General features: G+C 44.0%; 2 protein-coding genes across 10 annotated transcripts; both read left to right on the top strand.

Annotated features, from left to right (window-relative positions):
* Positions 1–82: 82 nt before the first annotated feature.
* On the top strand, positions 83–2920 carry LOC133916791 (cold-regulated protein 27-like). Its single transcript, XM_062360630.1, has 3 exons — positions 83–1183; positions 1639–2053; positions 2503–2920. Exons 1-3 carry the CDS (start codon positions 1121–1123, stop codon positions 2607–2609), a joined length of 585 nt encoding a protein of 194 aa, XP_062216614.1. The 5' UTR covers positions 83–1120; the 3' UTR covers positions 2610–2920.
* A 689-nt stretch (positions 2921–3609) lies between these two features.
* Positions 3610–17307, top strand: LOC133916793 (protein WEAK CHLOROPLAST MOVEMENT UNDER BLUE LIGHT 1-like). 9 transcript variants are annotated; one of them, XM_062360635.1, is made up of 4 exons: positions 6780–6819; positions 12812–12890; positions 14159–14940; positions 15120–17307. In XM_062360635.1, the coding sequence occupies exons 3-4, from the start codon at positions 14194–14196 to the stop codon at positions 16932–16934; spliced, it is 2562 nt and encodes an 853-aa protein (XP_062216619.1). In that variant the 5' UTR covers positions 6780–6819; positions 12812–12890; positions 14159–14193; the 3' UTR covers positions 16935–17307. The 9 variants fall into 9 exon arrangements, 4 of the variants coding, with proteins under 4 accessions (XP_062216619.1, XP_062216615.1, XP_062216617.1 ...); XM_062360631.1 differs by having other exon boundaries at positions 6784–7004; XM_062360633.1 differs by having other exon boundaries at positions 6784–6901.
* Positions 17308–22746: the final 5439 nt, after the last annotated feature.

Consider the following 22746-nt stretch of genomic DNA (forward strand, 5'->3'; position numbering starts at 1 on the left):
AGAAGTAAATGCAAAGAACACAGATAATCTCGAAATTGTGTGCCGTTTGTCAGCATGGGCATAGTATATTTACCAAGTTGCAATTACCAAAGGAGGTCCAGACTGGACTTGGCCTCGAGATATTTTTCCTGAGATTCCTGGTGTTTCAATAATTGTACTTTGAGCCCGGATGTTATCGTTACATTTCTCTAATCTGTTTGTAGTTTTGTACTGCTATCTTGCATGCGATGTGTGCCTTTGATATTCCATCTAACTCAAGTCTTCCTTGGCATAGATATCTCATATCTGAACAAAGCATCAAAACATTGTTTCTTTTGTCTGTGTTGTTTCAGAATCATTTCCGATGTCTTAGGATAATATAATAAAGTATGCCAGATTGTTCAGCAAGACAAAAGGGAAGCTGAAGACAACTACGACGAGGCTGTCGCCCATTGTTTGCAGGCGCAGGCGGATTTTGTTCCACTCCTCTTCGGTCTGCGGCGGCCGGCGGGTCACCGGTGCAGATCTTTTCCCGGCCTTTTTCGGTGGCAAGGGGCCACAAATATCTGAGCCCAGATATTTTTCCTGCCCCTGCCACGTGTAAAAGCGCCGGCACGTAGGCGTAAAGGTTCAGGGGTCGGGCTTTCTCTTCAATCCTGTCTTTACTGTTGGCTTCTGGTCTCGTCTCGTGTTTCCATCGTCTCCGCTGTCTCTGCTCTCTGCCGTTCATCCGGAAGCAGCCCGAGCCAAATCTCGGAGCGTTCTTGATCTCCGCTGCGTGGGTTGTTTGATTTGTTGGGTGCGGTTAACAGCGCACCTGAATTCTGTGAAAATTTGGTCCTTTTCTTACCTAGGTCTGTCGTTGGTTTCCACTTCTTGGGGTTCCTTGGTTCTCTGAGTTGCGATCTTCTGCACCTTTGTATCCCCCGATCCATAATCATCCGGCTTTCTGTCTCCGGTTTGCTTCTTTGTTGATCGCCTGTCTTTCTTTGCCTTCGCTTCAATTTCAAAAGAAAAAATTGTTCATTGCAGAAAAGGGATAAAAAAGAAGTTGTTTCAATCTGATAAAGTTTCAGGAAAATTTAAGAAAATCCTTCATTTTTTCTCCATTTGTTTGTCCGTCTCTCATTAAAAGAATCGAATGGGGGATGCGTCGTTGAATCGATCCATTAAGGCCGAACCAGCCGCCGGTGGCATTACCAAGGTACAAAGAAGAAAGAGTTATTTTTGTTGCCATATCGTGTTAGTTCTTCAGTTCCTATATTTTCCGTACTGTCTGCTGAACTATTGTGTATGTAATTTCACGCTTCCCTTTCTCTTAATAATGATTTTAGGAGGCAAGCTTGCTAGGATAATTTCTAACTACTGTTCTATAACTGCACGATCTGTTGTTGCATACCGTGCCCTTTTCCAAGTTAGAAAATGATGTTCACAAACTGCATGGACTGTTGCTTGTCTGAATCAAGAAAATACCCCTTTTAGGACTAATGTCTTTTTTAAATAATAATATACTTTATCGTGTTTCACACATAATTTGAATCATGGAAGTAGTATGGCTGAGCTATTGAACATGACTTTTGGATCCTTTTTTCTTTACTTCATTCTGTTAGCCAATTCCTATACACTGTAAATAAAATGTTTCATTTGATTCTTTGACAGGGAAATCGAATTCTGGACACGATGTCGTCCGGGTGGACAGATGAGAGACACATGCTGTATATCAGCTCTATGGAGGCTTCTTTTGTCGACCAACTATACAATCACGGACACCATTCGCACAATGCAAATGGCAATGGCTTCAAGGTTCACCGCAGGGGGGTGTGGGAGTACATCAAGTATGAGAAGGATAATACTTGTGCGCAAAGTGGGACCAAATACTGCCTGCCTGCAAACCCCTGGATCCAGCATTTTAGGCCACGAGATTGTGGTAGCAATGTGCAAAGTGATGGGATGGAGGCTTCAGCGGGTGATCATGAATCGTGTACTCAGACAAACCGGGTGAGGCTTTCAGTGTCTCATGGAAGGGAACGGGAAGCTTGTAAAGGAGACAACCAACTTCTTGATGAAAATACAGGTGGCTAACTTGATTATTATCTCATTGGTACATTCCGGCAGAATGCTCAAAATTCTGCTGTTGTTATCTGTTCATCTTTACTAAGTATCACAGCTCAGATATAAGGCATTCCAAATAGCTATGCAGCTAACAGTTCATGTTTAATACAGTCTATCTATAATAGCTTTCCATTGCTCTTCCTGAGATTTGACATCTGGTGCATCAAAATTCGTTCATATGTTTTATTAGCACTAACATATTTTATGGAAGAGACATGACCAAGAAAAAAGATCAATTGTGCTTAAGCTCCAAGAACTTGTATGTTTCTGTTTCTTTCGGATATATCTTATGGTAGCCATAAGCTCATAACTGTTAGATATTGATGGTGTTGAATTCAACCAAAACTGCTCAGGAGAAGCATCATGCGATTAACTTCTAATGCCATTTTTATATCTTTTCTTCCTCTCCAGAGGTCTCTGATCAGAATTTTGCTGACGACGAGGTGGAAATTGGAGCAGAATCAAAAGCGTGCAAGAAAAGGAGATTAAGCAGCACTTCCAACTACCGTTGTGCATAATCAAGTAAATTTGCAGGATCAATCAGCTTAGTCTGTTGCAAGTATTGAGATGACTATCCTAAAAGAAGGTGCAGATGATGGGACAAATCTCTCAACTTCTTTCTGCAGCCACAAAAACTGTTGGAAGCAAAGATACTCCGACGGAAGGCGTTGAAGAATTGTTATTGTTGATTTTGTAGTTAATGAGTACTGGAGCAGTTAGTGTCGGCATTTTAGGAGATTAAGTTCTAATTATGTATCTGTGTATTTTGCAGTCTTCATCAGTGTTACTGTTCTCTACTTGGTAGATATAAATTGTTTGATGTTGTGGATGTGATGTTTTTTGCTGCAACTTTGGGGGCAGCTACTGTTAAATTTGCAATATGAGTGAAATGTACAATGTTTGCCACAAGGTGAGAATCATTCCAAAATTCCAAATCCCAAATTATTTCTTGGGAAAATTGCAGAAAATCGACTTGGAGGCTAGATGAATTTTCGTAAGAAACTGAGATGCAGGTGAATATTTAAAAACCTCCCTGACTTCACGTGTGTTTTTGCAATTTTCTCTTGTCCCTTTTTCCTCAACTCTATGCATGTGGAACAGCATGCTCCCGGAAGATACATGTTGCACCATCGAACAAACATCATCTTTTGGAGGTATGAATGCAAAAACATTTGAAAACTTCTCATATACATACATATTTAAGACATTGGTCAGCTTCAGCCTGACGGCCCCCGTAGCGCCTAGCTCCTTTTTAAAACATTGCTCAGCTTAATTCTCAACCAACCTGGCTCTTGTAATTTTATACTGATCCAACAGCTTAATATAAATTTCATGAAAAGTTTGTAATTTTAAACTGATCCAACAGCTTAATATAAATTTCATGAAAAGTTTGTAATTTTAAACTGATCCAACAGCTTAATATAAATTTCATGAAAAGTTTGCAATTTTAAACTGATCCAACAGCTTAATATAAATTTCATGAAAAGTTCATAGAGTATACTAACCAATAGTCCAATACTATTTATCATGTTGACAAGTTCTTTTTTCACGACATGAATATTTTGAGAAATTCTCGTATTTCAAACCAGGCATAACTTCATGTAAATGGCCTTTCTACCCTCGTAACGCCTTTCCCAGACTAGACGGCGGCAACCCAGAAACAACGGTTCCCTTCACGCCTACGAGACAGACCACGCTCCCATCTCCGTCTCCATGGCATGGCCACCCGCTGCAGCAATCTCTCCAGATTCTTCAAGATCTCAAGCCTCCAACACAAATCGAAGCAAACCCACGACAAATCCTTCGCTTCCTCAGCTCCGACGAGTGCAGCTTGGCGTCTCGACGCCCTCACCCGGTTCTTGTACGTCACCTGTTCGCTGAAATGCTTCAGAGAGCTCCACGCGCTGCTCGTCGTGGCAGGCGCGTTCCGGGAGATCTCCGTCGTCACAGCTGTCGTTGACAGGTACCTTTCCTTCGGCAAGCCAGCGTCCGCGGCGTCGGTGTTTGCTGGAGCCCACCGCGGCCATCCTACTGTGTACTCGCTCAACCTTGCGGTCCGGTGCTTCTCGGACCACGGGTTCCACCGAGAGCTTCTTGATCTTTACCGGGAGCAGTGTGGCTTTGGGTCTGATAACTTCACGTTCCCGCCGGTCATCAAGGCGTGCACGGCTGTCTCCTGCCTTCGGCTGGGGAGGGAGGTGCACTGCAGGGTTCTGCGGACAGGGCATGGAGGCAATGTTGGTGTGCAGACTGCGCTCCTTGACATGTATGCTAAGGCTGGCCAGATTGATGTGTCGAGGAGTGTGTTTTACGGCATGGTGCAGAGGGACTTGATTTCTTGGAACGCGATGGTCTTGGGGTACTCTCTGAATGGATGTTTCCGAGAAGCTGTCGAGGCATTGCAGGAGATGCAGCAGGATGGCATGAGGGCCAATGAAAGCACTCTTGTTGGCATCATAGGTATGTGCAGTGGTGCTGGTGCAAGGGATGTCGGCAATTCGCTGCATGCATTTGCACTGAAATGTGGGGTCATTGCTGATGAGTCCCTGACTTCTGCGTTCATCTCAATGTATGCTGCATTCAATGATCTTTCTTCATCTCGGTTGGTGTTTGATCTGCAACATGCAAAAGATTTGGTATCTTGCAATTCCATGATCTCAGCGTACGTGCAGCATAGCAACTGGAAGGAAGCTTTTGAGGTTTTCAGATTGACGCATTGTACAGGCCTTGGGCCTAATCTGGTCACAGTGGTGTCTGTTCTTCCTTCTTGCAGCCATTTCTTTTGTTTAAACCATGGCAAGTCTGTGCATGGTCTGATTATCAAGTTTGGCCTTTCAGAGCAGGTTTCTGTTGTCAGTGCTCTTGTTTCCATGTATTCGAAGCTTAGGGAATTGGATGCGGCTGTGTTCCTTTTTTGTCGTTTTACCCAAAAGAACCATCTGTTGTGGAACTCTATGATTTCTGGGTACAATGCAAACAACGAGTGGAACATGGCTCTTGATACATTTCGCAACATGCAAATCGAAGGTGTTGCTCCAGATGCAACAACTGTCATTAATGTGATCTCAGGATGCAGACACACAAAAGATTTGCATGTGGCCAAGTCTATACATGCATATGCTGTTAGAAATAGATTTGAATCCAATGAGAGCGTGATGAATGCACTCCTAGCTATGTATGCCGACTGCGGAAAAATCTCGACTTCCTATACATTATTCCAGAAAATGGACGAACGGATGTTAATATCTTGGAACACTATAATATCTGGTTTTGCTGAAATTGGAGATTCAGATGTTTCTGTAAGACTATTCTGCCAGATGCGTCAAACAGATGTGCAGTTTGATCTAGTTACTCTGATTGGCCTTATCAGCACCCTTTCTATGTCTGAGGATGCCACAGTTGGAGAATCAGTTCATTCTTTGGCGATAAAAAGTGGGTGTAATTCAGATGTTTCTCTTACAAATGCCCTCATTACTATGTACACCAACTTTGGTATTGTTGAAGCAGGTCGGGAACTCTTTGACAGCTTGTGTGCTAGGAACACAATCACTTACAATGCTCTGATGAGTGGATATCGCAAAAATAATGTATCTGAGAAGATATTGCCTTTGTTTTACCACATGGTCAAGAATCATGAGAAGCCGGATCTTGTAACGTTGCTGAATTTATTGCCTGTTTGTCAGAGCCAGTTGCAAGGGAAGTCTATACACAGCTATGCAGTACGAAATTTCACCAGGCTGGAAACATCCTTCTTCACATCAGCAATGGGTATGTATAGTAGGTTCAACAATATAGAATACTGCAGCAAACTTTTCAGTTTGGTCAGTGAAAGAAACATTATAATATGGAATTCCATCTTATCTGCATGTGTTCAATGCAAGCAGGCTGATATGGCATTTGAATTCTTTAGGCATATGCTCTTCCTTAATGTTAAACTTGATGCAGTAACCATGCTGGCACTCATCTCAGCATGTTCACAGTTTGGAAATGCAGATTTCGCAGCATGTGTTACGGCTGTCATACTTCAGAAGGGTTTTAGCGCAACTATTTTGGTTCTCAATTCTCTTATTGACATGCATTCAAGGTGCGGAAGCATGTCGTTTGCTAGGGAGCTCTTTGATAGCTCAGTGGAAAAAGATCCAGTCACTTGGGGTGCAATGATCAATGCATACAGTATGCATGGGAATGGTGAGGCTGCCCTTGATCTTTTCTCGATGATGATAGACTCAGGAGTGGATCCAGATGACATAATTTTTGTTAGTATCTTATCGGCCTGCAGTCATAGTGGCTTTGTAGAGAGAGGAAGAGAAATTTTCAAATCACTACAGACAGACCATGGCATTACACCACGAATGGAGCATTATGCATGCATGGTGGATCTATTGGGCCGGACTGGCCACTTGGATGAAGCATATGATATTGTTAGGTCAATGCCATTCAGGCCATCAGATAGTTTGCTTGAATCATTGCTTGGAGCATGTAGATTCCATGGTAATTCTAAAATTGGTGAGTCTGTAGGGAAATTGCTCATCGAATCTGAGCATGGAAAGTCAAGATCTTATGTCATGCTCTCTAACATCTATGCTTCAGCTGGCAAATGGAGTGACTATGAGCAGCTGCGATCAGACATGGAAGCAAAAGGACTGCGGAAAGATGTGGGAGTCAGCTTAATTGGGATGACATAGTAGCCCTGATGCTATCCTCAAGTCTAGTTGACTTTTTTCACAGGTAGTCACCAGAGCATTTATTCTACTCAAGCACAAGAAAATATTCCATCATTCTTCCGTGGCTTAATATTTTGGAGTAGCTGGTAATTTCACAAAACCAAACTATTTCCATCTATGTGCAGCAAGGAATATTGCATTTAAATCCATTATTACAATTTTCAAGGAAGATTATGGGTCATGTAAATGGTAAGGTGCTCCACAATTCTTGCATTGCTGTCAGTAACTATAAAGAATTATTTTGTCTGATTTTGTAAAGATGATGGACAGCAAGGTCAACAGACTGACTCAAGGAAGTCTATATTGTTGTGTATATTAAATTCGGATATCAATTACATGAACACATCAATAATGCAGAGAATTGAGCAGACAATAGCAGAGTTTATAGCACAGACACCTGCAATTCTGGAATATTTTTACCTTTGAGGTGAACACTAAGTTTGGTGCTTAGAATGTAAAGCTATATAGGGTATTGTTTCGCCACTTTCTTGTTACAATTAAAATTATACTTCACCTTAGCAGTTTATCATTTTCACCGTGCATGTTGTCATGCTATGATGAAGACTCCTACAAACGATCACTCTTTTTTGTTCAGGCAAAGTATCTCTCTTTTAAACAGGTCAAACACAATATATTAATTTCTGTTTCACTAAATTTTTTTTCTCTAACACGCAGGAGAGTTGCGTGCCATTGTATTATAGAAGAATAAAGGGTAGAAACCCTAAGTACAAACAACACCGTCAGTTCTTAGCTTACATGCGTGCCTGTGATAAGTCTAGAAACGACCACAAAATAAGCCTAATCACTAGGTGCTAGGGCAGTCAAGAGGGAAAGCCCTCAAGCCCCAGTCATACACCAAAATTGCGCCTCCTCTTCAACAAACAACAAGACACTCGCAATGTTTGGGGCAACACCATCAAAAACACGGCTATTCTGATGCTTCCAGAGTGTCCAGTCCCCAAGAATGATAAGAGAGTTGAGGTCTTTTTGCATCGGGCCGTTAACCGCATCACTGGCCCTGCTTCACCAGTCATCGAAGGACATGTCTTCAACCGAAGGAGACAGACCATGAAGGCCAAACCGCTGCAGGAGGCTAAACCAGAAATGTGTTGCAAAAACACAATCGGTGAGGAGGTGATCAATTGTCTCATCAACCTGATCACAGTGAGGGCAGTGCACCAGATGCGGCAAATTTCGTCGAGCAAGTCGGTCTGTAGTCCAGCATCTTTTATGAACAACCAACCAAAGAAAGAAATGACATTTGCCTGGCGCCCATGATTTCCATATATGTTCCCATAGCTGAAATTGAACAGAGCAATGGAAAAGGTTTTCATAAGCTGATTTGGCTGAGTACTATCCTGAAGCTGAAAGCCGCCAACGATGAGTATCTTCCACACCTAGCTGCAGCACAATCTCGGATAGAATATCCCAGAGATCAAGGTACTCAGCAAGAGCGCCAACAGACATTGCACCTTGAATGTCCCAAATCCAATTGTGCTCCCCTGAAGCTTTACGAACCGTGCGCCTATTAACTCTTCTTGTAGAGACCGCAACATTTAACTGGGTGCAAGCTCTGCAATTCACTGCCCATGTAGCCACCTGCCCTTCCAGAATAAGGTATGCGCACCATCACCAATCTCAGTCTCAACTGCCATGGCAAAGAAAGCACGAACACATTCATGCACCTGAATTGTAAAAACTGACCAAGGCCATGGTTAAATAAATGAGCATGGCAGTTAGGACAAATTGAACCTGAACAGCCGGGCCAGCTCTAGTCATAAGATCAGCTTTCCACCTAGGCAATTGATCTACAATTCGGTCTATGATAGGCCGAATTTGTGCTTTTGTCAACTTCCGCAATGAGAGAGGTATCCCAAGGTATTTGCCAGGAAAAACTTCCAGCTCACACGGGAGGTGTTCTTGAATCACAACAACTTCCGTTTCAGTGCATTGGATAGGGAAAGCATTCCTCTTTTGCACATTTGTCTTGAGACCCGAAGCTTCTCCAAAGAGATGTAAGACATCGAGCATCAAATCAATATCACTAGCTGCTGGGCGGAGAAAGATGACCACATCATCTGCATAAAACGGCATTTGATGCTGAATGGCCCTAGAAGAGAGAGGCTGCAGCAAGCCGTCCTTCGAAGCACGCGACACCATATGACTGACGATATCCATGACCAAAATAAAGAGCATCGGTGACAATTGATCCCTGTCGTAATCCTCGCCAGTGTATGATAACCTCATCGGGGATCCCATTCAGCAAAACCCGTGTCGACGAAGAAGCCAATAGCCCACAAATCTTATCACACCAAATGGGTCCAAAACCCAACTTTTTCAAAACTTCAAGAAGGAAAGGCCAAGAAACCGAGTCAAAAGGTTTTGAAATATCCAACTTGAGAAGAAATCAAGGCTGCTTCTATTGGTGTAAAAATCTCGCAATTTGTTACACAAGCATGAAGTTATCCTGGATAAAGCGGCCTTTAATGAATGCACTATGATTGAGGGAGACCATTTGTTGGAGCCGGCCGGCCAACCTATTAGCCAATAACTTGGTAATAAGCTTAGCAAAACTATGCACAAGGCTTATAGGCCGAAAGTTAGTGACATGCTTCGCCTCTTCTTTTTTTGGAAGAAGAATAATATAGGTAGTGTTGAGCAACTAGAAATTGCTGAATTTTCTGCTCCAAACAGCCGATATGGCAGCCATAATAACCCCTTGATGATTGGCCAACAGAATTTGGACGGTAGATGTTTAATTGTATTCAAAACCTCGTCTTCAGAAATGGGAGAATCCAGATCAGTGAGCTCATGAGATGCTATGCCCAACCTATCAAGGTCAATAGTGTGATCCCTATTCGTATAGGAGTCCAATAGATCACTATAAAAATCATAGATCACCATTGCCTTATCCTCATGACTAGTGATAATCTGTTCATCAGAAGTGAGCTTAGCAATGAAATTCTTTCTCTTGTGGTGTCGGGCATCCCTATCACTAAGCCAACTGATCCTAGAGCGAAGCCTCGCAATCGTCTGCATGAGAGAAGCTAAAGCAAGACAATGCTTTTTAAGACAGTCACACAACCAAATCTCAGTGGGGGATAGAAGGCGGCTGTCTTGTGCCATTTCCAACTTATGCAAAACCTCCTTGGCAAGCCTGAACTGTGAGCTGACATGATCAACCTTCTTTTGACTCCAACTTTGCAAGCCTCTAGCAGCAGCTTTAAATTTTAGAGACAAAGTTTCCATGGGCTAGGAACGCACAGGGACAAAGGACCATGCATGCTCAACTGCCACATGAAAACCATCTAGCTTCAGACAAAAAGATTCAAAGTGGAACCTCCTCTTTCCTGGTTTGTTATCTCGTAGCCCAAGGAGTAAAGGACAATGATCAGAATCTTCGGTTGCTGCACTATGTAGCAAACAATTTGGGAAGAGTTGCTCCCAATCCACTGAGCAAAAGACTATCAAGCTTGACTAACGTAGGTGAATCTTGCCCATTAGACCAAGTGAATATACGACCATGTAAGGGCAATTTCTTGTGGGCCAAATCATCAATGAATTGTCTGAAACGACCCATCATAGCATGATTTAAATTGTCATTGTTCTTGTCTTCATCTTTATAAATGAGGTTAAAGTCTCCGGCCACAACCCACGGACCCAGACAGACTGCTTGAATATCCCGAAGTTCTTGCAGAAAGAGAATCTTGTTATTATTACGTTGTGGTTTGTAAACACAGGTCAACCACCAAGCTTGTTGATCAGTAGGACAGAGTTGACCTGTGACGCTATAGGCATCAATCTGACTAGAAACAACAGGGCCAATTCGATTTCGCCATGCAATTAGAATTCCACCATTAGCACCGGCAGATGGAAGCTCAACAATATTGCCAAAATCAGAACCAACCATAGACATAATCACCCGTTGAGAGATCGCAACCATCTTGGTCTCCTGGAGACATATAATATCCGCCCTCGATGAGTCCACAATGGCACACACGGAGTCCTGTCGTGCCGTAGAATTAAGGCCCCGCACATTCCAAATAATAATATTTGACAGAATCATTGCAAAATGGGGGAAAGAAAACGACCAAGATTACACGCAATTAAGAGCACCAAGTCGTCACCCGGAACGAAGAGAGATCACGATGATCGGCTGTGTCTGGATGAAGATCACTTATCCAACACAACTCATTAAGTAATTGCTCGGCAGTTGAGAGTTCCCAAGCACGAGCTGGGATACCGCGAATCTCGATGTCAACAAGGATTGGCAAAACCGCACCAGTGGAGTGGGCATGCCTTGTCCAGCGTGTAAAATGTAGCCGAAAAGAGGAAGTGGTGAGAGGCTGCCCCCCATTGTAGACGAGCTCGGCCACAACATCATCAGGGAGAGATAGCAGAAAGACCTCAGACATGGTGCGGTGAGTCACCAATGCATTGGCATCTAGGTTGAAGCTCCAGGAAATTTCAATCACCAGCATGTCCCCAAGAACTACCGACTTGTTGCCGACCATCGAGACGAACAGAGCATGACACAATTCATCTTCTCTACGCACAATGCTGGTAAAACGGTCGATGACACGTTGTGGCTTGATTGCCAGTCCAGTGGCGGCGGCTGTTGAATCGTCATCACCAGAGGTCCTAGGGGAAAGCGCGCTGGCCCTGTTGGTGCAATCGTCAGAACGACGGAGGAGGCGGACCTGCAGGATCACAGCCAGCGGCACGCTGACTGCAGACCCTGCGGCGTGGCCGCCTATCGCGAACTCCAGAAACAGCATCAACATCAGCCATCGTCGAGCGCATGCCATGACGAACAGTGGGAAACTCATCCATCACCTCGGCAGGGTGGACTTGGAAAGAAAGCCAGCTCCAGGCCGAACAAAAAGCCGTCCACGGGGGGTGGCCAGCCGTCGGTGGGGAGTGAGGAACGGCGCGGAGTCAAGGACAAGTGTGAGAGTGGTGACCTAGAGCTAAGCAGCGAAAGCACCTCGTCCGTCGTAGACAGTCCGCCGCCCGATGATCGTCGCCAAGATAGTTAGACACTTTCCCCGAAGATCGATTGGGACAGGTCGTCGGGGGCACCACATGGAGCGCTTGATCCGTCGTCGCTCCCGTTTGTTGACTACACGTTGCCACCCCACTTCATCAGGTCCACGCTTTGAAGCCGCCACTCGGGTCTCCATGTAGCGGGCAGGCAAACAAGGGCCAGGGTCACGAGGCGCAAGTTCGCGCCATCACCACCACACCAATGTGCTGGGCCGAGCGCCAGCGGCCTTGATGTGCCTCTGAGGGATGGCCAGGGGAGGTGACGCTGTAGGGCTCGCCAAGACACCCCCCCGAGAGGCAAACAGGGGAGACGTTGCAGGACCCACCGGCTTGCCTACAATCACCACATCCCTGAACGACACCGGAGGCGGGTCAGCTCTTGCAGAGCCAAAGGAAGGCAGCGGCGGTGGCGACAAACTGATGTCTCGCCATCGCAACTCCTTGGAACAACCAGCTGGGTAATACGGCTGCGTGAGAGGGGAGAGCGACGCCGACCCGCAGGGAGGAGAGGGTATGGCCGACTCCGGTGAGATGGGCAGTGAGGTGGCCACCGTGTCCTGGGCAGAATCCGACGTGGAGCTGGTAAGCGGGCTGGGGTTGGCACAGTGGGAGGGGAGGAGACGGATAGGAGACGAGATGTTTGCCATTTAGGGCCAACTCCCCCAGACACTTCCCTGTTTCATTGAATCATTCCAAAGGGGCTAATATTCATCAAATCGGTTGAAGTATTCATTTTTGTTTTCTAAGAGCAATGTAGAAATAATGATTGGTTCATGACACTAACAAACAAGTTGGATTGTAGGACAGGCACATAAAAAAAGGGTAGAAATGTCCAGAGAAGCTTTCCAGACACACCTCCACATTTATCGCTTGTAAAGACTATTTTCTAATAGCCTTTCCCCCACAGTATTTACTTATTACTTTCACATCTCAACTTCTCTATTTTTCAGGTATGCTGTAAGTTGTTACTGTGGAAATCAAGAGAAAAGTGCCATGTCCTGCTCAGTTTTGAGATACAAGAGATAATAGGTACATGTGATTATTTCTGTATTTGCTTCCTGCTTGATTTCTTGCCAAAAAAGAGAGAAAGAAATAATATTCAACTGTTTTATTAAGAAATGTTGGCTTACATAGAAGGTGCTCCTATTTTGCAGATATTTATTTTTACACACCCATTTGCAATGATTTTAACCAAATACGCGCATCAAATGACCTATGACTATGAAGTATAATTCAACCAACAAAATGTCAAACCTTAGCAAACTGCAATAGGGGAACTTGAAGCGCAATCTGCTCTACTATTTCCAACTATCATGAGGTTATATATGAATATTTGCCAATACAGCTGTTCCTACTTCATGGTTGCATACAATTTCCTTAGGTGTCCAGCTTGTGCCAATAATACCAGTATAAAGAAGTAACTGTAAAGAATAAACTGCAGAAATAAATCGAAACAAATATTAGATTAGGGAATAGGTCCAAGTCTTCTCTTGTGATTATTATATGGTATTTCCCCCCTCCTACATGGCTCTCCACCGCTTCAATTCTCTGTCCTTCCACCAGTCTTCTCCCTGCAATATCATTCATACATTGCCAAAACCCCTTGTCCTAGCTTTGGTATTCTCCTGCGATAAAAACATACAGGTACGGATGTCTTGAATAAATTTTAGCTCATGTTTATGTATTTAGATTTTGGTTTACTTTATGATTCATGTACTTATCTTTTATATACCCGTCCTTTCATGTGTTGTTTTCAGTTGCATTAATTACCCTTCGTTCGATTGATCTGATTATTTCGTTTCATGAGTTCTTGAGTTTTTTGTGATGTTTTTGGGTACTTGTGTTTGACCATGAGATTTGCTTACATGTCAAGAGAAAAAGGTTGTGGGGTATTCATATGTTCCCATTATCGAATACTTGTTGTTGAGCCAAAATAGTTAGCTAGAAGGAGCTTTGTCCTGACAAACAATCAGGTCAATGGTTGTGATTTTTTAATATGGTTATACACCCTGGAGAATTTTTTATCAAGTTCTTATCATTCCTGAATGTTCTTGTGTGAGAAACTTCATAGATGAAGACTACTCCTTCAGTAATACAATATATGTAATTAGGATCTGGATCAATTTGATCGACAAACTGTCATTTCAAGATTTTCATTGATGAACCCATTTTATCAGTAAGCTTGTCTTCGTGCACATATCTATTATTTCTCTTGGTAAAATCAACTGTAACTCAAGTCTAGGCTTTGACTGTTTGGTTATCCGTCCTAATTCTCATCTTCAATGTTTCTTCTTCAGTTAATATAAAATTAGGTGAACTGTGGACCGGAAGAATGGAAGAAAATGATATCCAACAGGCTGACTCATCTCAAATTGTACCTTTATCTTCGCCAAAATCTTTTCAAAGTTCGATAGAGTATAAGCTAATTGAAAGTACTGATGAAGATGACCGTAATAACCTTCAGAAGACACAAAGAGCCAGTTTTGAGGCATCAATGCAGCAAGACCTTCCGATGAGCCTCATAATGACCGAAAACAAAAGCAATTTGCAGCAAATTTCAGTTGAACAAAAAGTTCCTATTGGTGATTCTGTATCCCTTTCACCAAATGTTGACAGCAGTGAATTGCCATCAGCCAATGAAGTTCCTGATGATTTTCCATCTTCCTCTGATGAAGCTTATGAATCAAAAGAAGCCCAAGATGATTCTATCACAATGCAATCTTCAGAAGTAAACGTCTGTGCAGCATCACAATCTTTGCTTGGTTTAAGAGAAGGGGTCCAAGATGATGCTTCTTGTACTGATTCTGATAAAGTTGCTTGTGAAACACCACCTGCCATCCTAAAAGGGGTAAGAGAAGATAAGCCACAGGTTGTTCATAGATTGAAGAAGCGCCAAATGAGCATAGGAGACACACGACAAAAGGTGCCTACACCTGTGAGCAGATCGATCAGTGGGATGTACTTGAGAACGGATAAAACTATTGTTGATACTATGACCCACATTGAATCAGTAAAGGTCGCTGCCTCAAAATTTGGTGGAAGCATCAACTGGAAAACTCGCAGAACACAGCTAGCTCAGGTAACTCAGAATTGCTTTCCCTTCTCTTATTTTTTGTATGGATTGTATCGGTTACAACTCGATGAACATGCTCCCATTTGTATCAGAAAGCAGTCGATTTTTGTATTTTTTTCAAACATCACTTTATCTTGCTTTCTTGTATGATATCTATCTAAGATTAACAATCTTGGTATATCCAGGAGAGTGGCCATATCGTACTTGAGCTTGATAAGCTGAAGAACAAAATTTCAGAATGTAAACATCAAGCAGAAGCTGTAGAGGCTGCAAAGTTGTCAGTATTAAATGAGCTTGAGAGAACAAGTAAGCTTATTGAAGAGCTGAAACATGTCCTAGAGAAGCAACAAGCTGAAGAGGTCGATGCCAAGGAGGACTTGGAGTTGTTTCAATTTAGTTTAGAAGAGATGGAGGGAGTTGCCAGTGATGATAGTGTTGTGGTCAAAGAGAAATTGAAGATTATCCGAGAACGACATGAAGCATTGGTTGCCAAATTGATGTTGGTGAAAGATGAGTCCAGAAAAGTGCAGGAGGATTATGGTTCTTTACTGATTGAAGGGGGTATTTCCATTAGAAAAGCTCAGGAAGCCTTCACATTGTCCAAAGAGGCTGAGAGACAAGTAGAGGATCTCTCTGTGGAGCTCAAACAACTGAAGGGTGCGTTGCATTTGGCTCATGCCTCATGCCATGATGCTGAAGAACGCAAGAAAGGCACGTCCATGGCTCGAGATGAGGATTGCTTTATATGGGAAAAGGATCTCAGGCAAGCAGAAGAGGAGCTGGATCAATTCGACAAGAAGCTTTCTTCTATTGAAGAACTGGAATCAAAGCTTGATGCATCATCCAGCTTGTTGCTCAATCTCAAGAATGAGCTGGTCACCTATATGGAGGCAAACCTAATTGAGGAAGCACGAGAACAAGAAAGTGGAACTCATAAATCCATGCAAGAAGAAGACATTTTATCGAGAAATGAGCTCGAGGAGCACAGGAGAAGCATAGCTGAGGTGAGAGATGAATTATGTGCTCTGGAAGTTACTGCTGCATCGCTCAAATCAGAGTTGAACATAGAGAAAGCAGCACTTGCCACCATGCAGCAGAAGGAAACGATGGCATCCATAACCGTTTCCTCTCTCAAGCTGGAAATTAAACTATCACTGAAGGAACTTGAAGCAGTTCAAGCCAAGGAGGAGTGCCAAGATAGAATGGTTGAGTTGCCCAAGGTTCTGCAAGATGCAGTCCAGGAAGCTGACAAGGCTAAGTCTATCGCTACCAAGGCACAGGAGAAACTAAGAAAGACCAAGGAGGAAGTGGAGCAGGCGAAGGCTGCTCTGAGCACTATGGAATTAAGGCTTCAAGCAGTTCAGAGGGAGATAGAAACAGAGAAAGAGTCTGAGAGGCTGGCACTTGATGCTCTCAGAGCATTGGAGGACACCAAGGTTGCAGTAAACATAGAACAACAATGCTCTCCTCGGATGATCATGCTTGACTTGGATAAGTACGCATCTCTGATCGAGAAGTCCCACCGAGCAGAAGAGCTTGTGCAAGAGAGGACAGCTGCTGCCATTGCACAGGTCGAGGCAGCCAAGGCGTCCGAGTCGCGCACCTTATCAAGACTGAACCAGATCTTCAAGGCCTTGGAAGAACGAAAGCATGCATTGCTCGCTGCCACAGAGCAGTCCGACAGGGCCACCGAAGGCAAGCTGGCCATGGAGCAAGAACTGAGGAAATGGAGAGAGGAGAACGGGAAGCGCCGCAAGGCCTGTGAAACCTCGAAATCTGGAGCGGAAACTGCAGAGATCATCATTGGGCACAATGGAGACAGGAAGGGCACAAGCAAGGAAGATGGTTTCGCCTCGGTCCATCCGCTGCCGGACGTGTCCGGGAGGAGCAGCCCTAACGACTTGGCCTTGCATGCGAAGATGGATAAAGCAAAGAAGCTGTCGTTCTTCCCGCGCATCATCATGTTCCTGGGCAGGAGGCGGCTTAAAGCTGCGAAATAACAAATTGCGCTACCCTTTTTGGTGAGAAGGTGCTGCAGATATTCTCAGATGCTGCATGCGCGCTCGCAGTTGCGCTGTGAAGTTTCCTTAGGGTTGGTGGTACGAGGGTGAAGTTTTGGAACTTGTAACTTATGCGATGACATGTTGTTTGTGTTGCAAGTACTAAAGTTCTGATATTGCTGAGAAGCTGCGCCTAGCGCAGTTGGTCAGTGCGTGTTGTTGCACTTGTGTCACCCGCGTTCGAGCCTGCTCGACGTTGGTTCTATCTAATTTCACAGAAGGGGTTTCCCTCCTGTATTTTTCCCTAAAAAAAATAAAGATTGCTGGCGTAATATTTTGTTTGTTGAAGAAGATGCTTTTGTTCTGTAAACAATTGGATCTGGTTTTCTGCTCCTGATGCTGTGAATACTAGCACAGTTGTTGTACAACATGCGTGCAGCTTGTTTTCTCTAGCTTGTGCCCAAGGTTATTCCTTTTTGTCTTGGAAACATTTATCAAATTCCTGAAACTGCGAACAGCGCAAGCTGCTGCTTTGCGGATCGAAACCCTCTTATTTTGTAACAGAGTGAAGTCAGAGATGAACAGTAAAATGAATAAAGATGGATAGTAATGTGGCTTTAAATACTGTAGCAAAATCACTGTGTCAAATTCTACCAATTTACTGTATTGAACTTACTGTCCACGATGCACTGTACCATAAAATTCGGTCCATCTATCTACATCCACAGCCATTTGAAGTCACCTCAGGATCCCCTTCCCTGCTTGGCTGGGTTTCGACGGCACGGCGATGCCACCAGCAGAAACGGCCTGATCAGGCTCCCCGAGCGAGATTTCTCCAGGATCTGGATGCAACCGACGTCACATCCACCACCGTGTGCAGCAGGACGACGTGCTCACAGCACTGGTACAGCCATACAAAGAGCTGCACCGTTGACTCTCTCGCTCACCCTGTCGAGCGAGCCTCCATTGGCTACCGCCCGGGATGGCCTTGCTCAGGAGGGTGATGGAGTGCACACGAGCGACGTCGTCTCCATGATGTGCAAGCTGGTTCAATTCGTTATAGGAGTTGGAGGGCTAGGATAGGAACGTGCATCTATGTCGGTTCAGTCCGAGTCTTTAGTTGAACTTTCGTGTTTTTTCAGGGAACTTTTTTTTTTAAATGCACCATATGGACTATTATATTAGAAAGAAGAAAGAGGAGGCATAAGGATACCAACAGTTAAGGTTACAGGCCATTAGGCCATACTCAAGGCCAAAGCAGATAAAAGCGATGCGCAATATAGATTTACATACTTATGAGTTTTCTCTGCTTGCTCTAAGAGTTGTTAGTGCATGGGCACCTACCAGACCCCAAGTCATTGCTTCTTCCTGTATCCTGTGTAGAAGCGTGTCTTCTGCGTGTCTTCTGTGAGTTCTTCAACTTAAAAAATCCGAGGTTGTGTTCTTTCCACCACTCCTAGAGAATCAATATGATTAGTATCCTAACACCTTTCTTCAAAGCTCGCGGTTGGAATGACCAACCAACCCACCACATTTCAATGGAATCCATGTTTGTCCATGAGGTTGGGTGCAAGGAAGATAGATGCAACCATCCTGATATGCATGTCCAAATGTTTTTAGTGGCCGGACACTCAATGAAAAGATGTACCGAGGTCTCAAGGTTGTGAATGCACATCAGATCGGATGGAAATATTGATTCTTGCATTGCCAGAGTTGCAATTGTTGGGTTGTCCATACTCGGTTTTGGATAAGTAGCTATGCAAAAAAAAAAATTGCATTTTGGTGCGCACAAACCTTCCAGATTAATTTTTTTACATCCTATTTGGCAAATCCATGAACTAGGATTTGTACGCCGACTTAGCTGTGTATGTTCCATAGGTTATTAGGGTCCATTTGATTGTGTCCTCCATTTGACCTAGATGGACAATGCTGGTTCTCTCAGGTGTACAAATCCGGTAATTAACCGCGTGATCAAGTTGTGTCTAAGGTCCTGAATCCAATTACTGTCTTATAAGGCATTCGTGACTGTCATATTCTTTGGTACGGAGTGTGAGTACAACGCCGGTGCAATGTCTTTCGGTGCAATCCGACCACCGGAAACTTTAATTAAACTTTGGTATGTTTATTTGTTGCTGACGGCTGGAAGCAAATGATAAACATGTATCAAACTGAGGCCAAAAATCGACCCCGTACCAAGGGCCCAACCTTATCCTAGGCTCAATTTTAGCCTTTTTGTAACATGTCTACTGCCACAGTGCTACTGCTGTTGCCGCTGCACAGGAGCAGCACGAGTAGTACGTGGTGACCGGTGAAGCAACGCCGCAACCGCACGTCCCAAGTCCGACACGCAACCTCGTAGTGGTCGGTCGACCCACCCATCCATCCATCCATCCATCTAGAGCTCTTTGGCTCCATGCCTCATCTCCAACGCGGCAAGATCCATCGTCAAATTCAAGCCGTCAATGACACGTTTTTTTCCTAGTGAAATGACACGTTTCAGAGATGGTTTTCAGCCAGCTCAGATCGGTCGGTCGGTTGCCGCGTCCGGGCAGGTGCGCCGTCGCCGGAGATGGACATGGACTCGCTCACTGACCCAGTCACATGGATCCATAGTATTCCATTCCTGACATTCTCAAGGAGCAAGCAAGGATAAGAAGAGGCAGGCAGCTGAGCCCCGGGGTAGCTCGCTTGCCAGCGGCAGCTGCTCTCACTCGACCTCTCGAACCCGCGGTAGACCAGAGATGCCGAAAGCAACCGGCCGGCGGCACCGTGATCCGAACTGTCGCCGTCGTCGTCGACTAGAGCCATCGAACGATTGGAATTCGTGAAATTTCAATTATTTTTCGTTCTCTGCTCTTACTTAGTCTCATCTATCAATGAAAGAAAATTCTGAATATTTCGTTGCGTTTCGAAATTTGGGTGAAATTGAGCGAGACCAGCTCGCACGGGTGGTCTTGCACTGTTCCTTGTACATTGGTAAAAAGGCAACGACAGGGGAAATGATTAATTGCAGTCTACCTTGAAACTAACTCCTGCTGATTAATTGCAGATACTGCAAACAGCAAACTTGCCTGAATTGGCGTCATGTGTACATCATTTCCTTACAGCGAAATGAGTCACAGCTAGATTCTCACCACTAAAGATGACCTTTGAGCCATCCAGGCACAGCAGGTCAAGTCGTCCGTCCATTCATTTTCTTTTCCCTGGAATGATATTGCAAGAACCAGCGAGCTTTTCATCCAAACTTGATGCCACGGGAGACAAAGAAATTCATCGGGGATTTGAACACCCACGGTAGAAGAAGAATGCCATTGATCAGGAAAACGAATGAAAAAAAAAAGTTTGCGGAGTTAGGGTAGGTTTGGGCATGGAGTTGCCTTCAAGGCTCTGTAACACTACTGCTGCTACTCAGCACTCACTCTCCTGTAGCATATCTCGTCCTCACCTTTTTATCTCAAATAACTTTTTTGTTAAATCTTTTGTGCCCTAGAGAGACTCGGACTGGCCAACCAACCATGTCCGATCGCCTTTTCTTTTCTCGTACACTGGCGCCAAAACAACTCTTTTACTGTAGCCTAATAACTCCAAATGCTTGTGCCATGTCTTCAGAGACACATGATTAAAGAGCGCGACTGCATGCCTTTTGCCTTTCTTCAGCTACTAATCAACAAAGCTAGTGTCAGTGCCTTGTTAGATTTGATCAAGCGCTACTCTGAAATTCACCTGGTAGGCTAAGCTAGGTTTCTTATCTTCAAAACTTTTCTAAAAGATATTGTCGGCCATTTACCAGGATTGATGGTCGGCAGCAGTACATCAGGACCAAAAGAAGAGTAGGAACCAGCAGGATATGGAGTAGGATAACATCATATATGAAGTGCACGTGAAGAAGAACAAAATTTCACAAAAAAGTACTAGTAGTTTATTTGGTAAAATATAGGAATTAAGTGGTGCGTAAGCACAGATTTTACAAGACCTAGCTAGCACTTCTTAGTTCAGAGTGATTTTTTATGCACCAAGTCACTTCTTAAAACTTCCCTTTTTAGGTGAGAAGTAACATCACTAATTCCCAAACGGCTCTTCAGTGTTCAGTAGATTGGTCTCACAAATCCTCTGACATTACAGTGGAGTAAAGTTACTGAAAGTGTCGCCGGATACCAAAAGGAAATGAGAAAAGAAGAAGAAGCAGAAGGAGAAACCAAAGTGAAAAAAAAAAATTAAAGCGATTATTCTTTCAAGCATTGGTTCCCAACTAATAGGTTGCTTTCGCTCATTGCTAAATGCGTATTCCTTCCAACACCGCGATCCGGGGAGTCGTCATCTTTCCACGTATGAAGATCACGCAGGACTAGCTTGAGCACGACGTGCATGTACGACCCGAATAATCACTAAAACAATTTTTTTGTAGCATGGATGGGAGCTTCTGATCGGATGCGATTTGAGCAAACATTTTTTTTAAAAAAAACATCATTTTAAATTCAGTTCTGTGTTTGACACGCTTCTTCTCCGATCATTGCTCATTCATTGCACCGGAACAGAAAAGATCATTTTATCAGGGTTTGTTTTTTTCTTTGAGCTTTTGCTGCAAAGTTAAGAGCACAAGAGATTGAGCACCATCATCACAATATCAAAACGAATCAGCAACAGTCTGCCTATGCTTTGTAGACTATATGCAAATGGGATGAAGCTTATCTCTGCATATGGGATCCTGAAGAGGAAGGGATAAACTCAAGTTGGTATGCAGGAGGAGTAAGATGAAACGTTCCGTGAATATTGATCGTAGCTGCACCGCTGGATGACTGGACCAGCTAGGATATATGAGCACTAATTCAGATGGAACACTTGAGGACCAGTGAATTTTCACCTTAACTGCGATGGTTACAGATGGCTAGACACAGATTCCATGTTCAGTTGTAGGCATGCACATCGAGGGCAATTGAGATGTTAAAATCAAGGGGCGCCCTGCAAGTAGTTTGGGTTGCTAATGATTAAATCAGTTGCTTTTTGTTCATTCCCGGATGCACAAAATGTGAAGTACTATTAGTACTACGGTCACTGTCAGCTCCAGTTCGTGTTCTGCTAGTGCCTCCTTCCATCTCCCTGTTTTTGGTGCTCATGCTGGTGCTATGGACCTCTCCTGAGCCATTGCATGTAAATGCCTCTTTCAGAATTTTCACCAAAATTCTGCTGATATGAACTTTTTTTGTGCAAAATTCCTAAAATTTCCTGTGTTCCAAAAAGACCACAATTAGGTCCCCGTATCAACCGGCGCTTCTACCTCTTCTTTTGTTTCCTGCAAAACTCTACTAAAATTCATGTGTTCCTGACAGTTTCTGCTACAATTTGATCTGGGGCGTTGAAACAGGAACGAGCACACCAGATTGCACCGAAGTCTCTAACGTTACGCCGAAGGACGAGGAAGAGGAAGTGCAGGTGTCCTTGCTGGTCCTGATCGAGCCCGGGCAACCAAACAGCACCGTGTCCATGAGCCAACAGGGACACAACATCAGTAATCATATCGAAAATCTGGCAAGTTCGTGTCAAGAACAGTACCAAGAAAACAGCGACCAAACCACAGATAGACCAAGCGGCATCTATCGGCTGACCGAACTGATCGAGCATGCAATGGCTTCAGGAGGATGCACCAACCCCAACAAACAGATCATATCGACTGCTTGTAATCTGTATGTGTGTCTGTGACCCGCCTGAAGCGAATTATATGCGCAGAATGGAGGTTAAATGGTCTGGATTACTGTATTTTAATGGAGTACTTATGCGTGAAGCTTACAGGTGGAAATTGGAGTGTCTCCACCGA

The sequence above is a fragment of the Phragmites australis genome, chromosome 4 (assembly GCF_958298935.1).
Source record: "Phragmites australis chromosome 4, lpPhrAust1.1, whole genome shotgun sequence".
Lineage (NCBI taxonomy): Eukaryota > Viridiplantae > Streptophyta > Magnoliopsida > Poales > Poaceae > Phragmites > Phragmites australis.